Here is a 22,545-nt window from a genome sequence, read left to right as displayed (position 1 = left end):
TGTCCATGTCTTGGTTTAGAGCACTGAGCAGGATTAGACATTATAAGATGGTGTCCACATCTTGGGTTAGAACAGAAAGTAGGATTAGATGGTGTAAGATGGTGCCCACGTCTTGGTTTAGAGCACTGAGCAGGATTAGATGTTATAAGATGGTGCCCACGTCTTGGGTTAGAACAGAAAGTAGGATTAGATGGTGTAAGATGGTGCCCAAGTCTTGGGCTAGAACAGAAAGAAGGATTAGATGGTGTAAGATGGTGCCCACGTCTTGGTTTAGAGCACTGAGCAGGATTAGATGGTGTAAGATGGTGCCCAGGTCTTGGTTTAGAGCACTGTGCAGGATTAGATGGTGTAAGATGGTGCCTACATCTTGGTTTAGAGCACTGAGCAGGATTTGACGTTATAAGATGGTGCCCACGTCTTGGGTTAGAACAGAAAGAAGGATTAGATGGTGTAAGATGGTGCCCACGTCTTGGTTTAGAGCACTGAGCAGAATCAGATGGTGTAAGATGGTGTCCATGTCTTGGTTTAGAGCACTGAGCAGAATTATATGGTGTCCATGTCTTGGTTTAGAGCACTGAGCAGGATTAGATGGTGTAAGATGGTGCCCAGGTCTTGGTTTAGAGCACTGTGCAGGATTAGATGGTGTAAGATGGTGCCTACATCTTGGTTTAGAGCACTGAGCAGGATTTGACGTTATAAGATGGTGCCCACGTCTTGGGTTAGAACAGAAAGAAGGATTAGATGGTGTAAGATGGTGCCCACGTCTTGGTTTAGAGCACTGAGCAGAATCAGATGGTGTAAGATGGTGTCCATGTCTTGGTTTAGAGCACTGAGCAGGATTAGACGTTATAAGATGGTGCCCACGTCTTGGTTTAGAGCACTGAGCAGGATTAGATGGTGTAAGATGGTGCCCATGTCTTGGTTTAGAGCACTGAGCAGGATTAGATGGTGTAAGATGGTGCCCAGGTCTTGGTTTAGAGCACTGAGCAGGATCAGATGGTGTAAGATGGTGTCCATGTCTTGGTTTAGAGCACTGAGCAGGATTAGATGGTGTAAGATGGTGTCCATGTCTTGGTTTAGAGCACTGAGCAGGATTAGACGTTATAAGATGGTGCCCAGGTCTTGGTTTAGAGCACTGAGCAGGATCAGATGGTGTAAGATGGTGACCATGTCTTGTATTATTGACTTATTGACTTCTTTCTTCTCTCATCCTTCACAGTGTGTTTGGCAGGCATTGTGACGACAGAGAAAGGTGTCTCAGCAGTCCTGGGATTAGATGTCTCTCTTACATGTTATTATGAAGCCCAAGAAAAAGAGAAGGTTACTCAAGTTATCTGGTCAAAGAAATCCATAACTGGTCAGAACCTGCAGATTGCCATCCTGAACACGGAGTTTGGGGCTCATGTAACTGAAGAATATGAAGGACGAGTGAAGGAAAAATCTCCCCTAAGTCCAGAAGATGGGACAATAATTCTGAAGAACGTGGTCCAGGCAGATGAAGGAGTCTACCAGTGTCGAGTCTACACCTTCCCAAAAGGAACCTTTGAAACTGAAATGGTGCTGAAGGTGCTGGGTAAGGACAGACTTTGGGTAACGTGCACCATGTGAGGTGGGCAGGAATTGTACATATAGGTATATAATGACTCGAGAAAGTCCAGTGTGTGGGTGGGTGGGAACGCGTAGGATACAGAGGAGGGGCACACAGTGGTGTGGGGAAGATTCATGTAGGGGAGTGCAGAGTGGAGTGGGTGGGATATACATGGGGGTGCTAAATGGGTTGTGTAGACATCTTCTCCACCTTTATCGGCATTAGTCTCAATCCTCCATGTCCTAGGCTGTCTAAGTTACATTTTCCACACGTGGGTGGGTTCTAGGTTTATTGTATAATGGACACCCCCACATCTCTCGGTATAGGGGCAGTGGGTTTCTCTCATGGTTCTCATCAATTTCTTTTCTTTTGCTGTCTAGTTCCACCTCTGCCAACGTTGAACCCTGGTCCTCCTCTGGTGGAGGGTGTAGGACTGACCTTGGCTGCATCCTGTACAGCTGAAGGGAACCCTGCACCCAGCCTGACCTGGGAGACCGAAGTGTCTGGGACCAACACATCTAAGACATATTCTCACACTCGATCTGCCTCAGTGACCAGTGAATTTTTCGTTGTTCCAACGCGTAGTATGCACAAGAAGCTGCTGACCTGTGTGGTGTCGCACCCCGTGTTCCAGCAGGAGAAGAGGATCACACATGTGCTGGAGGTGGAATGTGAGTACATACATGTCCAGGTGTTCCTGGAATACATACCAGTGCCGTGTAGTACAGAACATACTAACATGTCTTCTCCATTTACCAACAGACCTGGCTGATGTCAACATACAAGGTCATGAGCACTGGTTTGTGGGAAAAAGTGATGCCGTTCTGAAATGCGTCTGTGACGGACACCCAACACTCCGATACACCTGGACCAGGTAACAGATCAAAGGACAGGACTTATCAATAAGCCTGGCACAGATTTGCAGTACAGTCTGGCCACTGCAAACTCCTCAGTATGACCGCAACGACCTCCTGCAGACACCTCTGTCTTCCTCCTGAACCGTCTGTCCAAAATAATACTTCTCTGTGCCCTACAAAAGCTAAGTCCGCGTCCAAATGTCTCCACTGTAGACACTCATCTATAAAAAATACATAGTGTATGACACTGTCAGGGCTCCTAGGACTATATATATCTATAATACATAGTGTATGACACTGTCAGGGCTCCTAGGACTATATATATCTATAATACATAGTGTATGACACTGTCAGGGCTCCTAGGACTATATATATCTATAATACATAGTGTATGACACTGTCAGGGCTCCTAGGACTATATATATCTATAATACATAGTGTATGACACTGTCAGGACTCCTAGGACTATATATATCTATAATACATAGTGTATGACACTGTCAGGGCTCCTAGGACTATATATATCTATAATACATAGTGTATGACACTGTCAGGGCTCCTAGGACTATATATATCTATAATACATAGTGTATGACACTGTCAGGGCTCCTAGGACTATATATATCTATAATACATAGTGTATGACACTGTCAGGGCTCCTAGGACTATATATATATCTATAATACATAGTGTATGACACTGTCAGGACTCCTAGGACTATATATATCTATAATACATAGTGTATGACACTGTCAGGACTCCTAGGACTATATATATGTATAATACATAGTGTATGACACTGTCAGGGCTCCTAGGACTATATATATCTATAATACATAGTGTATGACACTGTCAGGGCTCCTAGGACTATATATATCTATAATACATAGTGTATGACACTGTCAGGGCTCCTAGGACTATATATATATCTATAATACATAGTGTATGACACTGTCAGGGCTCCTAGGACTATATATATCTATAATACATAGTGTATGACACTGTCAGGACTCCTAGTACTATATATATCTATAATACATAGTGTATGACACTGTCAGGGCTCCTAGGACTATATATATCTAAAATACATAGTGTATGACACTGTCAGGGCTCCTAGGACTATATATATCTATAATACATAATGTATGACACTGTCAGGGCTCCTAGGACTATATATATCTATAATACATAGTGTATGACACTGTCAGGACTCCTAGTACTATATATATATCTATAATACATAGTGTATGACACTGTCAGGACTCCTAGTACTATATATATCTATAATACATAGTGTATGACACTGTCAGGACTCGTAGGACTATATATATCTATAATACATAGTGGATGACACTGTCAGGACTCCTAGGACTATATATATCTATAATACATAGTGTATGACACTGTCAGGGCTCCTAGGACTATATATATCTATAATACATAGTGTATGACACTGTCAGGGCTCCTAGGACTATATATATATATCTATAATACATAGTGTATGACACTGTCAGGGCTCCTAGGACTATATATATCTATAATACATAGTGTATGACACTGTCAGGACTCCTAGGACTATATATATCTATAATACATAGTGTATGACACTGTCAGGGCTCCTAGGACTATATATATCTATAATACATAGTGTATGACACTGTCAGGACTCCTAGGACTATATATATCTATAATACATAGTGTATGACACTGTCAGGGCTCCTAGGACTATATATATCTATAATACATAGTGTATGACACTGTCAGGGCTCCTAGGACTATATATATCTATAATACATAGTGTATGACTCTGTCAGGACTCCTAGGACTATATATATCTATAATATATAGTGTATGACACTGTCAGGACTCCTAGGAGTATATATATATCTATAATACATAGTGTATGACACTGTCAGGGCTCCTAGGACTATATATATCTATAATACATAGTGTATGACACTGTCAGGACTCCTAGGACTATATATATTTATAATACATAGTATATGACACTGTCAGGGCTCCTAGGACTATATATATCTATAATACATAGTGTGTGACACTGTCAGGGCTCCTAGGACTATATATATCTATAATACATAGTGTATGACACTGTCAGGGCTCCTAGGACTATATATATCTATAATACATAGTGTATGACACTGTCAGGGCTCCTAGGACTATATATATCTATAATACATAGTGTATGACACTGTCAGGGCTCCTAGGACTATATATATATCTATAATACATAGTGTATGACACTGTCAGGGCTCCTAGGACTATATATATCTATAATACATAGTGTATGACACTGTCAGGGCTCCTAGGACTATATATATCTATAATACATAGTGTATGACACTGTCAGGGCTCCTAGGACTATATATATCTATAATACATAGTGTATGACACTGTCAGGACTCCTAGGACTATATATATCTATAATACATAGTGTATGACACTGTCAGGGCTCCTAGGACTATATATATCTATAATACATAGTGTATGACACTGTCAGGGCTCCTAGGACTATATATATATATATCTATAATACATAGTGTATGACACTGTCAGGGCTCCCAGGACTATATATATCTATAATACATAGTGTATGACACTGTCAGGGCTCCTAGGACTATATATATCTATAATACATAGTGTATGACACTGTCAGGGCTCCTAGGACTATATATATCTATAATACATAGTGTATGACTCTGTCAGGGCTCCTAGGACTATATATATATATAATACATAGTGTATGACACTGTCAGGGCTCCTAGGACTATATATCCTCTACAATGATATTACACACACACATACACATTATATATACACATTACACATACACACACGCACACGCCATCACCCCTCCCTTCCGCAGGTTAGATCACGGACAGTCACTGTATAGAGAAGATGTGCTTGTTGTTTGTGTGAGCCACAATTTCCAGCTTTTTGTGTAATGCTCGAGTGCATGTGAACAGGAATCTATAGGCCCGCGGCTCCCTATAATCGTCCACGCCGGGGTCACCTACGATCTCACAACACCTGATGTCAGGTCCAAACAAACCCCTGTTTTCTGCCAAACCAGCAAGTCTGTGGGAAAGTTGAGCCTTGAGATTCTGGCTGGACCAGTTCATGATGATGTCATCGGCCACTCCTCTCCATGCGAGCTGCTACTTGTGTCCATGAAGACAAATCCTGTTCCTCTGGGGTAACTCCTTCACTGCCAGACACTGGGGGTACTGGCCTAGACCTAGTGTTATAGAGTATCACCCCCGGGGCCCCTCACATGTGCTCATACCAGGGCACTACCTCATTGATGTCTTATGTGTGATGTTACATAGGACTACAGGGATTCCACAGCAGCCCCATGTAATAATAACGGGTCTCCTTCCCTTATTTCCAGGGTCAATGGTTCACTCCCCAAAGATGTGAGGACAGAAGGAAACCAGCTGAGCTTTACAGAACCGATCCGTGCCGAGGACGCTGGCGTCTACATCTGTGAGGCTACCAATGGTCACACCATTAGACGAGCCAGTGCCACCGTTACCATCACAGGTAGAGTAAATATCATAGGTGGGGGGGGGGGGGGGGCAGTACCACAAGTTGGGATAACTAGGCTGTCCTCTGTTCACCTCTTGAGATTCCTCTCTCTGTCCACACTTTGGTAAGCTTTTCTCTGTCCACCTCTTGGGATTCCTCTCTCTGTCCACCTCTTGGGATTCCTCTCTCTGTCCACCTCTTGGGATTCCTCTCTCTGTCCATCCCTTGGTAAGCCTCTCTCTGTCCACCCTTTGGTAAGCTTTTCTCTGTCCACCTCTTGCGATAACTCTCTCTGTCCACCCTTTGGTAAGCCTCTCTCTGTCCACCTCTTGGGATGACTCTCTCTGTCCACCCTTTGGTAAGCCTCTCTCTGTCCACCTCTTGGGATGACTCTCTCTGTCCACACTTTGGTAAGCTTGTCTCTGTCTTCTTGGGCTGTCCATGTATTTTGGTGTCTTCCATATCTCAGTGGAGGTCTCTTCCATCTCTTTGATGCTTTTGATCTATGTTGGAACCTATGATAAACCTTCCCTAAAGATGTGATGATGCAAAGATGGACCTTTACGTCCCTACTACAATGATCAGACCTATCGTACGTATTATGGGGAGGTGGGTGACTGGTGGCTCCCTCCATTCCTAGGACAAGGATTGTGTGAGCGTCTACATCTTCTGGTCTAATCAGAAGTCTCTTATGAATGGCGGTAGGGCTGCAATGTGGGCACATAGGGGCTCAGGGATATGTGGCTGCTATTGTATACTACCTGGAATAGGGCTTTATAGATGGCACCTAGTGTCACACAGAATTAACCGTGACCTCCCATGGAGTCATCCATTCAGTGTCAGGGCGGAGCCGCCACTTCAAAGAACAGTTTATGCAAAGCAAAAATGTCACCTTCTCCTGTCCCACAGCCAAAGATGTCACCAACACCTTCCCCAACATGAATCCAGCAGTCACACTACACACCCCACCACCAAAATATATGGAATGGGACAGCAGATGTAAGATGGCTGAACAGATGGATTATTCTAAACCACAGGACACCGATAGTCATCAGACCTGACATTCTGGGGATTGTGGTGACCTCAGGGATCAGCCTGACATTCTGGGGATTGTGGTGACCTCGGGGATCAGCCTGACATTCTGGGGATTGTGGTGACCTCGGGGATCAGCCTGACATTCTGGGGGTTGTGGTGACCTCAGGGATCAGACCTGACATTCTGGGGATTGTGGTGACCTCGGGGATCAGACCTGACATTCTGGGGATTGTGGTGACCTCGGGGATCAGACCTGACATTCTGGGGGTTGTGGTGACCTTGAGGATCAGCCTGACATTCTGGGGAATGTGGTGACCTCAGGGATCAACCTGACATTCTGGGGATTGTGGTGACCTTGGGGATCAGCCTGACATTCTGGGGGTTGTGGTGACCTCGGGGATCATCCTGACATTCAGGGGATTGTGGTGACCTCAGGGATCAGACCTGACACATTCTGGGGATTGTGGTGACCTCAGGGATCAGCCTGACATTCTGGGGATTGTGGTGACCTCAGGGATCAGACCTGACATTCTGGGGATTGTGGTGACCTCAGGGATCAACCTGACATTTTGGGGATTGTGGTGACCTTGGGGATCAGCCTGACATTCTGGGGATTGTGGTGACCTCAGGGATCAGCCTGACATTCTGGGGATTGTGGTGACCTCAGGGATCAGACCTGACATTCTGGGGATTGTGGTGACCTCAGGGATCAGCCTGACATTCTGGGGATTGTGGTGACCTCAGGGATCAGCCTGACATTCTGGTGGTTGTGGTGACCTTGGGGATCAGCCTGACATTCTGGGGGTTGTGGTGACCTCGGGGATCATCCTGACATTCAGGGGATTGTGGTGACCTCAGGGATCAGACCTGACACATTCTGGGGATTGTGGTGACCTCAGGGATCAGCCTGACATTCAGTGTATTGTGGTGACCTCAGGGATCAGCCTGACATTCTGGGGGTTTTGGTGACCTTGGGGATCAGCCTGACATTCTGGTGGTATGTGGGGACCTCAAGGATCAGACCTGACATTCTGGGGATTGTGGTGACCTCGGGGATCAGCCTGACATTCTGGGGATTGTGGTGACCTCAGGGATCAGCCTGACATTCTGGGGATTGTGGTGACCTCAGGGATCAGCCTGACATTCAGGGGATTGTGGTGACCTCAGGGATCAGCCTGACATTCTGGTGGTTGTGGTGACCTCGGGGATCAGACCTGATATTTTGGTGGTTGTGGTGACCTTGGGGATCAGCCTGACATTCTAGCGGTTGTAGTAATCTTTTCGATCAGACCTGACATTCTGGGGATTGTGGTGACCTCAGGGATCAGCCTGACATTCTGGGGATTGTGGTGACCTTGGGGATCAGCCTGACATTCTGGGGATTGTGGTGACCTCAGGGATCAGCCTGACATTCTGGGGATTGTGGTGACCTCAGGGATCAGACCTGACATTCTGGGGATTGTGGTGACCTCAGGGATCAGCCTGACATTCTGGGGATTGTGGTGACCTTGGGGATCAGCCCGACATTCTAGCGGTTGTAGTAATCTTTTGGATCAGACCTGACATTCTGGGGATTGTGGTGACCTCAGGGATCAGACCTGACATTCTGGGGATTGTGGTGACCTCAGGGATCAGCCTGACATTCTGGGGATTGTGGTGACCTCAGGGATCAGACCTGACATTCTGGGGATTGTGGTGACCTCAGGGATCAGCCTGACATTCTGGGGATTGTGGTGACCTCAGGGATCAGCCTGACATTCTGGTGGTTGTGGTGACCTTGGGGATCAGCCTGACATTCTAGCGGTTGTAGTAATCTTTTGGATCAGACCTGACGTTCTGGGGATTGTGGTGACCTCAGGGATCAGACCTGACATTCTGGGGATTGTGGTGACCTCGGGATCAGCCTGACATTCTGGGGGTTGTGGTGACCTCGGGGATAAGACCTGACATTCTTGGGATTGTGGTGACCTCAGGGATCAGCCTGACATTCAGGGGATTGTGGTGACCTCAGGGATCAGCCTGACATTCTGGGGATTGTGGTGACCTCGGGGATCAGCTTGACATTCTGGGGGTTGTGGTGACCTCGGGGATCAGACCTGATATTTTGGTGGTTGTGGTGACCTTGGGGATCAGCCTGACATTCTAGCGGTTGTAGTAATCTTTTCGATCAGCCTGACAATCTGGGGATTGTGGTGACCTCAGGGATCAGCCTGACATTCTGGGGATTGTGGTGACCTCAGGGATCAGCCTGACATTCTGGGGATTGTGGTGACCTCAGGGATCAGCCTGACATTCTGGGGATTGTGGTGACCTCAGGGATCAGACCTGACATTCTGGGGATTGTGGTGACCTCAGGATCAGCCTGACATTCTGGGGATTGTGGTGACCTCGGGGATCAGCCTGACATTCTGGGGGTTGTGGTGACCTCGGGGATCAGACCTGATATTTTGGTGGTTGTGGTGACCTTGGGGATCAGCCTGACATTCTAGCGGTTGTAGTAATCTTTTGGATCAGACCTGACATTCTGGGGATTGTGGTGACCTCAGGGATCAGACCTGACATTCTGGGGAATGTGGTGACCTCAAGGATCAGCCTGACATTCTGGTGGTTGTGGTGACCTTGGGGATCAGCCCGACATTCTAGCGGTTGTAGTAATCTTTTGAATCAGACCTGACATTCTGGGGATTGTGGTGACCTCAGGGATCAGACCTGACATTCTGGGGATTGTGGTGACCTCAGGGATCAGCCTGACATTCTGGGGATTGTGGTGACCTAAGGGATCAGACCTGACATTCTGGGGATTGTGGTGACCTCAGGGATCAGCCTGACATTCTGGGGATTGTGGTGACCTCAGGGATCAGCCTGACATTCTGGGGATTGTGGTGACCTCAGGGATCAGACCTGACATTCTGGGGATTGTGGTGACTTCAGGGATCAGCCTGACATTCTGGGGATTGTGGTGACCTCAGGGATCAGCCTGACATTCTGGGGATTGTGGTGACCTCAGGGATCAGACCTGACATTCTGGGGATTGCGGTGACCTCAGGGATCAGACCTGACATTCTGGGGATTGTGGTGACCTCGGGTATCAGACCTGACATTCTGGGGATTGCGGTGACCTCAGGGATCAGCCTGACATTCTGGGGATTGTGGTGACCTCAGGGATCAGCCTGACATTCTGGGGATTGTGGTGACCTCAGGGATCAGCCTGACATTCTGGGGATTGTGGTGACCTCAGGGATCAGACCTGACATTCTGGGGATTGTGGTGACCTCAGGGATCAGCCTGACATTCTGGGGATTGTGGTGACCTCAGGGATCAGCCTGACATTCTGGTGGTTGTGGTGACCTTGGGGATCAGCCTGACATTCTAGCGGTTGTAGTAATCTTTTGGATCAGACCTGATATTCTGGGGATTGTGGTGACCTCAGGGATCAGACCTGACATTCTGGGGATTGTGGTGACCTCGGGGATCAGCCTGACATTCTGGGGGTTGTGGTGACCTTGGGGATCAGCCTGACATTCTAGCGGTTGTAGTAATCTTTTGGATCAGACCTGACATTCTGGGGATTGTGGTGACCTCAGGGATCAGCCTGACATTCTGGGGATTGTGGTGACCTCGGGGATCAGCCTGACATTCTGGTGGTTGTGGTGACCTCGGGGATAAGACCTGACATTCTGGGGATTGTGGTGACCTCAGGGATCAGCCTGACATTCAGGGGATTGTGGTGACCTCAGGGATCATCCTGACATTCAGGGGATTGTGGTGACCTCGGGGATCAGCCTGACATTCTGGGGGTTGTGGTGACCTCGGGGATCAGACCTGATATTTTGGTGGTTGTGGTGACCTTGGGGATCAGCCTGACATTCTAGCGGTTGTAGTAATCTTTTCGATCAGCCTGACATTCTGGGGATTGTGGTGACCTCGGGGATCAGCCTGACATTCTGGGGATTGTGGTGACCTCGGGGATCAGCCTGACATTCTGGGGATTGTGGTGACCTCAGGGATCAGACCTGACATTCTGGGGATTGTGGTGACCTCGGGATCAGCCTGACATTCTGGGGATTGTGGTGACCTCAGGGATCAGCCTGACATTCTGGGGATTGTGGTGACCTCAGGGATCAGTTTGACATTCTGGGGATTGTGGTGACCTTGGGGATCAGCCTGACATTCTAGCGGTTGTAGTAATCTTTTGGATCAGACCTGACATTCTGGGGATTGTGGTGACCTCAGGGATCAGACCTGACATTCTGGGGATTGTGGTGACCTCAGGGATCAGACCTGACATTCTGGGGATTGTGGTGACCTCGGGGATCAGCCTGACATTCTGGGGATTGCAGTGACCTCAGGGATCAGCCTGACATTCTGGGGATTGTGGTGACCTCAGGGATCAGCCTGACATTCTGGGGATTGTGGTGACCTCAGGGATCAGCCTGACATTCTGGTGGTTGTGGTGACCTTGGGGATCAGCCTGACATTCTAGCGGTTGTAGTAATCTTTTGGATCAGACCTGATATTCTGGGGATTGTGGTGACCTCAGGGATCAGACCTGACATTCTGGGGATTGTGGTGACCTCGGGGATCAGCCTGACATTCTGGGGGTTGTGGTGACCTTGGGGATCAGCCTGACATTCTAGCGGTTGTAGTAATCTTTTGGATCAGACCTGACATTCTGGGGATTGTGGTGACCTCAGGGATCAGACCTGACATTCTGGGGATTGTGGTGACCTCAGGGATCAGACCTGACATTCTGGGGATTGTGGTGACCTCGGGGATCAGCCTGACATTCTGGGGATTGCAGTGACCTCAGGGATCAGCCTGACATTCTGGGGATTGTGGTGACCTCAGGGATCAGCCTGACATTCTGGGGATTGTGGTGACCTCAGGGATCAGCCTGACATTCTGGTGGTTGTGGTGACCTTGGGGATCAGCCTGACATTCTAGCGGTTGTAGTAATCTTTTGGATCAGACCTGATATTCTGGGGATTGTGGTGACCTCAGGGATCAGACCTGACATTCTGGGGATTGTGGTGACCTCGGGGATCAGCCTGACATTCTGGGGGTTGTGGTGACCTTGGGGATCAGCCTGACATTCTAGCGGTTGTAGTAATCTTTTGGATCAGACCTGACATTCTGGGGATTGTGGTGACCTCAGGGATCAGCCTGACATTCTGGGGATTGTGGTGACCTCGGGGATCAGCCTGACATTCTGGTGGTTGTGGTGACCTCGGGGATAAGACCTGACATTCTGGGGATTGTGGTGACCTCAGGGATCAGCCTGACATTCAGGGGATTGTGGTGACCTCAGGGATCATCCTGACATTCAGGGGATTGTGGTGACCTCGGGGATCAGCCTGACATTCTGGGGGTTGTGGTGACCTCGGGGATCAGACCTGATATTTTGGTGGTTGTGGTGACCTTGGGGATCAGCCTGACATTCTAGCGGTTGTAGTAATCTTTTCGATCAGCCTGACATTCTGGGGATTGTGGTGACCTCGGGGATCAGCCTGACATTCTGGGGATTGTGGTGACCTCGGGGATCAGCCTGACATTCTGGGGATTGTGGTGACCTCAGGGATCAGACCTGACATTCTGGGGATTGTGGTGACCTCGGGATCAGCCTGACATTCTGGGGATTGTGGTGACCTCAGGGATCAGCCTGACATTCTGGGGATTGTGGTGACCTCAGGGATCAGTTTGACATTCTGGGGATTGTGGTGACCTTGGGGATCAGCCTGACATTCTAGCGGTTGTTGTAATCTTTTGGATCAGACCTGACATTCTGGGGATTGTGGTGACCCCAGGGATCAGACCTGACATTCTGGGGATTGTGGTGACCTCAGGGATCAGACCTGACATTCTGGGGATTGTGGTGACCTCGGGGATCAGCCTGACATTCTGGGGATTGCAGTGACCTCAGGGATCAGCCTGACATTCTGGGGATTGTGGTGACCTCAGGGATCAGCCTGACATTCTGGGGATTGTGGTGACCTCAGGGATCAGCCTGACATTCTGGGGGTTGTGGTGACCTCGGGGATCAGCCTGACATTCTGGGGATTGTGGTGACCTCGGGGATCAGCCTGACATTCTGGGGATTGTGGTGACCTCAGGGATCAGACCTGACATTCTGGGGATTGTGGTGACCTCAGGGATCAGCCTGACATTCTGGGGATTGTGGTGACCTTAGGGATTAGCCTGACATTCTGGTGGTTGTGGTGACCTTGGGGATCAGCCTGACATTCTAGCGGTTGTAGTAATCTTTTGGATCAGACCTGACATTCTGGGGATTGTGGTGACCTCAGGGATCAGACCTGACAATCTGGGGATTGTGGTGACCTCAGGGATCAGACCTGACATTCTGGGGATTGCGGTGACCTCAGGGATCAGCCTGACATTCTGGGGGTTGTGGTGACCTCGGGGATAAGACCTGACATTCTGGGGATTGTGGTGACCTCAGGGATCAGACCTGACATTCTGGGGATTGCGGTGACCTCAGGGATCAGACCTGACATTCTGGGGATTGTGGTGACCTCAGGGATCAGACCTGACATTCTGGGGATTGCGGTGACCTCAGGGATCAGCCTGACATTCTGGGGGTTGTGGTGACCTCAGGGATAAGACCTGACATTCTGGGGATTGTGGTGACCTCGGGGATCAGCCTGACATTCTGGGATTGTGGTGACCTCAGGGATCAGCCTGACATTCTGGGGATTGTGGTGACCTCAGGGATCAGACCTGACATTCTGGGGATTGTGGTGACCTCAGGGATCAGCCTGACATTCTGGGGATTGTGGTGACCTCAGGGATCAGCCTGACATTCTGGGGATTGTGGTGACCTTAGGGATTAGCCTGACATTCTGGTGGTTGTGGTGACCTTGGGGATCAGCCTGACATTCTAGCGGTTGTAGTAATCTTTTGGATCAGACCTGACATTCTGGGGATTGTGGTGACCTCAGGGATCAGACCTGACATTCTGGGGATTGTGGTGACCTCGGGGATCAGCCTGACATTCTGGGGGTTGTGGTGACCTCGGGGATAAGACCTGACATTCTGGGGATTGTGGTGACCTCAGGGATCAGCCTGACATTCAGGGGATTGTGGTGACCTCAAGGATCAGCCTGACATTCTGGGGATTGTGGTGACCTCGGGGATCAGCCTGACATTCTGGGGGTTGTGGTGACCTCGGGGATCAGACCTGATATTTTGGTGGTTGTGGTGACCTTGGGGATCAGCCTGACATTCTAGCGGTTGTAGTAATCTTTTCGATCAGCCTGACATTCTGGGGATTGTGGTGACCTCAGGGATCAGCCTGACATTCTGGGGATTGTGGTGACCTCGGGGATCAGCCTGACATTCTGGGGATTGTGGTGACCTCAGGGATCAGCCTGACATTCTGGGGATTGTGGTGACCTCAGGGATCAGACCTGACATTCTGGGGATTGTGGTGACCTCGGGATCAGCCTCACATTCTGGGGATTGTGGTGACCTCAGGGATCAGCCTGACATTCTGGGGATTGTGGTGACCTCAGGGATCAGTCTGACATTCTGGGGATTGTGGTGACCTTGGGGATCAGCCTGACATTCTAGCGGTTGTAGTAATCTTTTGGATCAGACCTGACATTCTGGGGATTGTGGTGACCTCAGGGATCAGACCTGACATTCTGGGGATTGTGGTGACCTCAGGGATCAGACCTGACATTCTGGGGATTGTGGTGACCTCAGGGATCAGCCTGACATTCTGGGGATTGTGGTGACCTCAGGGATCAGCCTGACATTCTGGGGATTGTGGTGACCTCAGGGATCAGCCTGACATTCTGGTGGTTGTGGTGACCTTGGGGATCAGCCTGACATTCTAGCGGTTGTAGTAATCTTTTGGATCAGACCTGACATTCTGGGGATTGTGGTGACCTCAGGGATCAGACCTGACATTCTGGGGATTGTGGTGACCTCGGGGATCAGCCTGACATTCTGGGGATCGTGGTGACCTCAGGGATCAGCCTGACATTTTGGTGGTTGTGGTGACCTCAGGGATCAGCCTGACATTTTGGTTGTTGTGGTGACCTCAGGGATCAGCCTGACATTCTGGGGATTGTGGTGACCTCAGGGATCAGCCTGACATTCTGGGGATTGTGGTGACCTCTGGGATCAGCCTGACATTCTGGGGATTGTGGTGACCTCAGGGATCAGCCTGACATTCTGGTCGTTGTGGTGACCTTGGGGATCAGCCCGACATTCTAGCGGTTGTAGTAATCTTTTGGATCAGACCTGACATTCTGGGGATTGTGGTGACCTCAGGGATCAGACCTGACATTCTGGGGATTGTGGTGACCTCAGGGATCAGACCTGACATTCTGGGGATTGTGGTGACCTTAGGGATCAGCCTGACATTCTGGGGATTGTGGTGACCTCAGGGATCAGACCTGACATTCTGGGGATTGTGGTGACCTCAGGGATCAGCCTGACATTCTGGGGATTGTGGTGACCTCAGGGATCAGCCTGACATTCTGGGGATTGTGGTGACCTCAGGGATCAGACCTGACATTCTGGGGATTGTGGTGACCTCAGGGATCAGCCTGACATTCTGGGGATTGTGGTGACCTCAGGGATTAGCCTGACATTCTGGTGGTTGTGGTGACCTTGGGGATCAGCCTGACATTCTAGCGGTTGTAGTAATCTTTTGGATCAGACCTGACATTCTGGGGATTGTGGTGACCTCAGGGATCAGACCTGACATTCTGGGGATTGTGGTGACCTCGGGGATCAGCCTGACATTCTGGGGATTGTGGTGACCTCAGGGATCAGCCTGACATTCTGGGGATTGTGGTGACCTCAGGGATCAGCCTGACATTTTGGTGGTTGTGGTGACCTCAGGGATCAGCCTGACATTTTGGTTGTTGTGGTGACCTCAGGGATCAGCCTGACATTCTGGGGATTGTGGTGACCTCAGGGATCAGCCTGACATTCTGGGGATTGTGGTGACCTCAGGGATCAGCCTGACATTCTGGGGATTGTGGTGACCTCAGGGATCAGCCTGACATTCTGGGGATTGTGGTGACCTCAGGGATCAGCCTGACATTCTGGGGATTGTGGTGACCTCAGGGATCAGCCTGACATTCTGGGGATTGTGGTGACCTCAGGGATCAGCCTGACATTCTGGGGATTGTGGTGACCTCAGGGATCAGCCTGACATTCTGGGGATTGTGGTGACCTCAGGGATCAGCCTGACATTCTGGTGGTTGTAGTGACCTCAGGGATCAGACCTGACATTTTGGTGGTTGTGGTGACCTTGGGGATCAGCCTGACATTTTGGTGGTTGTGGTGACCTTGGGGATCAGCCTGACATTCTGGTGGTTGTGGTGACCTCAGGGATCAGACCTGACATTTTGGTGGTTGTGGTGACCTTGGGGATCAGCCTGACATTCTAGCAGTTGTAGTAATCTTTTGGATCAGACCTGACATTCTGGGGATTGTGGTGATCTCATGGGATCAGTCTGACATTCTGGAGGTTAGGGATGTCATCTGAAGATCCGGTGCCCTTCATTGTAGAGCCCAGCTGTGAGGAGGTAACTACAGAAAACCTTCTAACATTCTTTTCTTCTCCAGTCAGTGAACCCCGTAACGTGGACCTCATGTCAGTCTCCTTGGTATCTGTGGCGATAGTGACTGCACTCCTGGTGCTCATACTGGTGATAATTGTGATCCTAGTGAACCGACATCACAAGAGGAAGACAAAGAGACTGTCAGAGAAAATGTGAGTCTTGGAGAGGGTGACAATATGTGACTGGACCAAGCAGCGGTCAGTGCGGTGTCCGTGTGATTGTAGAGCGTCAGTGCAGTGTCCATGTGATGGTGGGGCGGTCAGTGCTGTGTCCATGTGATGGTAGAGCGGTCAGTGCTGTGTCCATGTGATGGAGGAGCAGTTAGTGCTGTGTCCATGTGATGGTAGAGCGATCATTGCTGTGTCCATGTGATGGTGGGGCAGTCAGTGCTGTGTCCATGTGATGGAGGAGCAGTTAGTGCTGTGTCCATGTGATGGTGGAGCAGTCAGTGCTGTGTCCATGTGATGGTAGAGCGGTCAGTGCTGTGTCCATGTGATGGTAGAGTGGTCAGTGCTGTGTCCATGTGATGGTAGAGTGGTCAGTGCTGTGTCCATGTGATGGTAGAGTGGTCAGTGCTGTGTCCATGTGACGGTAGAGTGGTCAGTCCTGTGTCCGTGTGACCGTAGAGTGGTCAGTGTGATGTCCATGTGATGGTAGAGTGGTCAGTGTGATGTCCATGTGACGGTAGAGTGGTCAGTGCTGCATCCATGTGATACTTGAGCGGTCAGTCCTGTGTCTGTGTGATGGTAAAGTGGTCAGTGCTGCATCCATGTGATACTTGAGCGGTCAGTCCTGTGTCCGTGTGACGGTAGAGTGGTCAGTGTGATGTCCATGTGATGGTAGAGTGGTCAGTGTGATGTCCATGTGATGGTAGAGTGGTCAGTGTGATGTCCATGTGACGGTAGAGTGGTCAGTGTGATGTCCATGTGATGGTAGAGTGGTCAGTGTGATGTCCATGTGATGGTAGAGTGGTCAGTGTGATGTCCATGTGACGGTAGAGTGGTCAGTGTGATGTCCATGTGATGGTGGAGCAGTCAGTGCTGCATCCATGTGATACTTGAGCGGTCAGTCCTGTGTCTGTGTGATGGTAGAGTGGTCAGTGCTGTGTCCATGTGATGGTAGAGTGGTCAGTGTGATGTCCATGTGACGGTAGAGTGGTCAGTGTGATGTCCATGTGATGGTGGAGCAGTCAGTGCTGCATCCATGTGATACTTGAGCGGTCAGTCCTGTGTCTGTGTGATGGTAGAGTGGTCAGTGTGATGTCCATGTGATGGTAGAGTGGTCAGAGCGATGTTCATGTGATGGTAGAGCGGTCAGTGTGATGTCCATGTGATGGTAGAGCGGTCAGTGCGGTGTCCATGTGATGCTTGAGCGGTCAGTCCTGTGTCCGTGTGATGGTAGAGTGGTCAGTGCTGCATCCATGTGATACTTGAGCGGTCAGTCCTGTGTCCGTGTGATGGTAGAGCGGTCAGTGCTGCATCCATGTGATACTTGAGCGGTCAGTCCTGTGTCCGTGTGATGGTAGAGTGGTCAGTGCTGCATCCATGTGATACTTGAGCGGTCAGTCCTGTGTCCGTGTGATGGTAGAGTGGTCAGTCCTGTGTCCATGTGATGGTAGAGCTGTCAGTGTGATGTCCATGTGATGGTAGAGCGGTCAGTGCTGTGTCCATGTGATGGTAGAGTGGTCAGTGCTGCATCCATGTGATGGTAGAGCTGTCAGTGTGATGTCCATGTGACGGTAGAGTGGTCAGTGCTGCATCCATGTGATACTTGAGCGGTCAGTCCTGTGTCCGTGTGATGGTAGAGTGGTCAGTGCTGCATCCATGTGATACTTGAGCGGTCAGTCCTGTGTCCGTGTGATGGTAGAGCTGTCAGTGTGATGTCCATGTGATGGTAGAGCGGTCAGTGCTGTGTCCATGTGACGGTAGAGTGGTCAGTGCTGCATCCATGTGATACTTGAGCGGTCAGTGCTGTGTCCGTGTGACGGTAGAGCGGTCAGTGCTGTGTCCATGTGATGGTAGAGTGGTCAGTGCTGCATCCATGTGATGGTAGAGCTGTCAGTGTGATGTCCATGTGACGGTAGAGTGGTCAGTGCTGCATCCATGTGATACTTGAGCGGTCAGTCCTGTGTCCGTGTGATGGTAGAGTGGTCAGTGCTGCATCCATGTGATACTTGAGCGGTCAGTCCTGTGTCCGTGTGATGGTAGAGCTGTCAGTGTGATGTCCATGTGATGGTAGAGCGGTCAGTGCTGTGTCCATGTGACGGTAGAGTGGTCAGTGCTGCATCCATGTGATACTTGAGCGGTCAGTGCTGTGTCCGTGTGACGGTAGAGCGGTCAGTGCTGTGTCCATGTGATGGTAGAGTGGTCAGTGCTGCATCCATGTGATGGTAGAGCTGTCAGTGTGATGTCCATGTGACGGTAGAGTGGTCAGTGCTGCATCCATGTGATACTTGAGAGGTCAGTCCTGTGTCTGTGTGATGGTAGAGTGGTCAGTGCTGTGTCCATGTGACGGTAGAGTGGTCAGAGCGATGTTCATGTGATGGTAGAGCGGTCAGTGTGATGTCCATGTGATGGTAGAGCGGTCAGTGCGGTGTCCATGTGATGCTTGAGCGGTCAGTCCTGTGTCCGTGTGATGGTAGAGTGGTCAGTGCTGCATCCATGTGATACTTGAGCGGTCAGTCCTGTGTCCGTGTGATGGTAGAGTGGTCAGTCCTGTGTCCATGTGATGGTAGAGCTGTCAGTGTGATGTCCATGTGATGGTAGAGCGGTCAGTGTGATGTCCATGTGATGGTAGAGTGGTCAGTGCTGCATCCATGTGATACTTGAGCGGTCAGTCCTGTGTCCGTGTGATAGTAGAGTGGTCAGTCCTGTGTCCATGTGATGGTAGAGCGGTCAGTGCTGTGTCCATGTGATGGTAGAGTGGTCAGTGCTGCATCCATGTGATACTTGAGCGGTCAGTGCTGTGTCCGTGTGACGGTAGAGCGGTCAGTGCTGTGTCCATGTGATGGTAGAGTGGTCAGTGCTGCATCCATGTGATGGTAGAGCTGTCAGTGTGATGTCCATGTGACGGTAGAGCGGTCAGTGCTGTGTCCATGTGACGGTAGAGTGGTCAGTGCTGCATCCATGTGATACTTGAGCGGTCAGTGCTGTGTCCGTGTGACGGTAGAGCGGTCAGTGCTGTGTCCATGTGATGGTAGAGTGGTCAGTGCTGCATCCATGTGATACTTGAGCGGTCAGTGCTGTGTCCGTGTGACGGTAGAGTGGTCAGTGCTGCATCCATGTGATGGTAGAGCTGTCAGTGTGATGTCCATGTGACGGTAGAGCGGTCAGTGCTGTGTCCATGTGACGGTAGAGTGGTCAGTGCTGCATCCATGTGATACTTGAGCGGTCAGTGCTGTGTCCGTGTGACGGTAGAGCGGTCAGTGCTGTGTCCATGTGATGGTAGAGTGGTCAGTGCTGCATCCATGTGATACTTGAGCGGTCAGTGCTGTGTCCGTGTGACGGTAGAGTGGTCAGTGCTGCATCCATGTGATGGTAGAGCTGTCAGTGTGATGTCCATGTGACGGTAGAGCGGTCAGTGCTGTGTCCATGTGACGGTAGAGTGGTCAGTGCTGCATCCATGTGATACTTGAGCGGTCAGTGCTGTGTCCGTGTGACGGTAGAGCGGTCAGTGCTGTGTCCATGTGATGGTAGAGTGGTCAGTGCTGCATCCATGTGATGGTAGAGCTGTCAGTGTGATGTCCATGTGACGGTAGAGCGGTCAGTGCTGTGTCCATGTGACGGTAGAGTGGTCAGTGCTGCATCCATGTGATACTTGAGCGGTCAGACCTCATCCTTTGCGGTATGTTTTGGGTCTTATATTTCAGTGAGGAGCTTTCAACGCTGTCCAGACAGACATCGCGGAGGAGACTGAACTCTAACACGGCCAGCACAGACACAAGGATGCAGGTAAGACATTTCCGAATATCTCAATGCTGTCCTGAGGATGAGGGAAGTCTCATTCCTCGCTGCTACATTAGGGGTTTAGAAGTGGTTGATTTGGGGGTACGTAGTAGAGGATGGGGATGTCTCAGGACAGGACGAGGCCAGTGGTCACCATATACGTACAGACCGAGTGATAACAATTGGTATTTCTGTGTGTTCTTAGTTAGAAGAGACCATGCATCTGAGAGGACATCACTCCGACAGCCTGAGGGACCCCAGTATCAGCTCCATGTTGGTAAGCATGTCTTGTAATTACAGGCCCTTGAAGTCGTAGACGGCATGTACCCTCATCCACCACAATGGGACGGTTAGACCAGTGCTCACCCGGTCCTTATAGGACATGGGTTTAGGTTAAACATCGGGCCCTAGAGATGTTCCTCACATCATATAGGGGGATGCAGAGGACCATGAAGCCTTGGCTTCTCCAACAGCTTCTGTTTCCTGATGGAAGTAGATGGATAGGCGTCACTTTCATGTAGGCCCTTGAGATGTCACTTCCATCTACTGTTGGGCCAGTCAGACACTGGAGTGAGCTCTGTCCTATGGGACCTATGTTACTACGTACTTAGCTGGACATGATATAGTCCTGATGACAATGTAATGCTTTCCACCAGGGAGAAGAGGCGGACAGGCGCAGCTACTCCACACTGACAACTGTGCGGGAAATCGAGACTCAGACGGAGCTGCTGGCCACCGTTCCAGACGAGGATGTAAAGGAGGAAGATGAGGGAACACAGGAGGAACCTATGGAAGAGAAAGAACTGGAGCTAAGCGAGCTAGGGAGCACTGGAGTCTTGTCCACCCAACCATTCATTAAGCAGGGAATGACCCATTTTTATCAGGAGAATGGGACTCTACGAGCCAAACCATCTACTAATGGGATCTACATAAATGGCCGAGGACACCTCGTATAACTGTGACATAGAAGACTCTTCCATTGTAGTTGAGGAGCAATGACACTATATGATAACAGACTTGTTTTGTGGTGGCGTTGGGAGATTTTTCAGCTGCAGGACAGATGTGGCCAATTGTTAGACTGGATTGTTCCAAGCCATTCCTGCCATCTGAAGATCCTGATCCATTTGTTACCTCCAATAATTCTTTGTTGAATTGTGCACATCACAATGTGGGGTGTTGGTGATGTCAGGTATTACCCCCAATGATCCCAACGCATTGACATGTCCCCAGGACTGAATGCTTGACCTCTACAATCCCTTGACAATTCTGAATTTTGCTCCTCTGGGTCCGGAACAGACTGGGCCTTGCTGGATATCCCAGTGTAGACCTTTGTATAGTTTGGACAAATGCCTGGTACTTGTGAAGCTTATCATGCTGGAATATTGGCCGGATCTCGTACCGTTGCAATGGCTGAATCGGTTTTGTCTTTCTGTTACATCCAAGAAGAGGAACCAAGTCTTCATCAGACTGACTCACAACAGGACTCTTGTGAAACTTCAGCTAATTGTTTATCTGGCTCGGACAGTACCCCACCCCTTCCCCCGACACCTTTATTACACAGTCTGTGGCCCCAGTGAAGACAATGGGATGGGATGACTGTGTAGGTGAGGAGCCTTATTAGGGCCGTCCTGGGGAATGGGGCACCAGGCTGTAGACTTCTTCTGGAATCCAGGGACTCGCTAGGATTTGTATATATTGATGTAAATTTCTTCTCCATTCCTTGTATAGATGTGTAAGACGAGAGGCAAGTCTCGGGTATTTATATGTACTGTATAGATTTTCTACATACGGTATTTATGTCAGGGCCGGGGTGTTTTTACCTTCATTGCCGGGAAATTCTTGTACAAAGATGATTAATACTTGAAGTTCAATGTTGTAAATCACAAAAAATTGGGATGTGAAGAGATTATTTGTCAATGTCTTTATTTCCTCTATACGGTGCCAACCCCCATGATGTGGATCTTACGTCCACTGAC

The 22,545-nt window shown here is 49.6% G+C and overlaps 1 protein-coding gene across 1 annotated transcript; it reads left to right on the top strand.

Moving 5' to 3' along the window:
• The first annotated feature begins 1,108 nt into the window (after positions 1-1,108).
• NECTIN4 (nectin cell adhesion molecule 4) lies at positions 1,109-21,776 on the top strand. Its single transcript, XM_075261807.1, has 9 exons — positions 1,109-1,154; positions 1,220-1,573; positions 1,969-2,259; positions 2,351-2,462; positions 5,855-6,006; positions 16,630-16,777; positions 20,494-20,575; positions 20,775-20,846; positions 21,226-21,776. The coding sequence occupies exons 1-9, from the start codon at positions 1,109-1,111 to the stop codon at positions 21,523-21,525; spliced, it is 1,557 nt and encodes a 518-aa protein (XP_075117908.1). The 3' UTR covers positions 21,526-21,776.
• Positions 21,777-22,545: the final 769 nt, after the last annotated feature.

The sequence above is a fragment of the Leptodactylus fuscus genome, unplaced genomic scaffold, assembly GCF_031893055.1.
Source record: "Leptodactylus fuscus isolate aLepFus1 unplaced genomic scaffold, aLepFus1.hap2 HAP2_SCAFFOLD_412, whole genome shotgun sequence".
Lineage (NCBI taxonomy): Eukaryota > Metazoa > Chordata > Amphibia > Anura > Leptodactylidae > Leptodactylus > Leptodactylus fuscus.
This window is presented reverse-complemented; position numbering and strand designations above follow the sequence as displayed.

What these genes read in the sequence shown, in the direction of transcription:
- NECTIN4 (XM_075261807.1), top strand. Translation starts at nt 1,109, where the DNA reads ATGGTGCCCAGGTCTTGGTTTAGAGCACTGAGCAGGATCAGATGGT. An exon ending in CTCCGATACACCTGGACCAG is followed by an intron (nt 2,463 to 5,854) that starts GTAACAGATCAA and finishes CCTTATTTCCAG; the next exon opens with GGTCAATGGTTCACTCCCCA. An exon ending in TGCCACCGTTACCATCACAG is followed by an intron (nt 6,007 to 16,629) that starts GTAGAGTAAATA and finishes TTTCTTCTCCAG; the next exon opens with TCAGTGAACCCCGTAACGTG.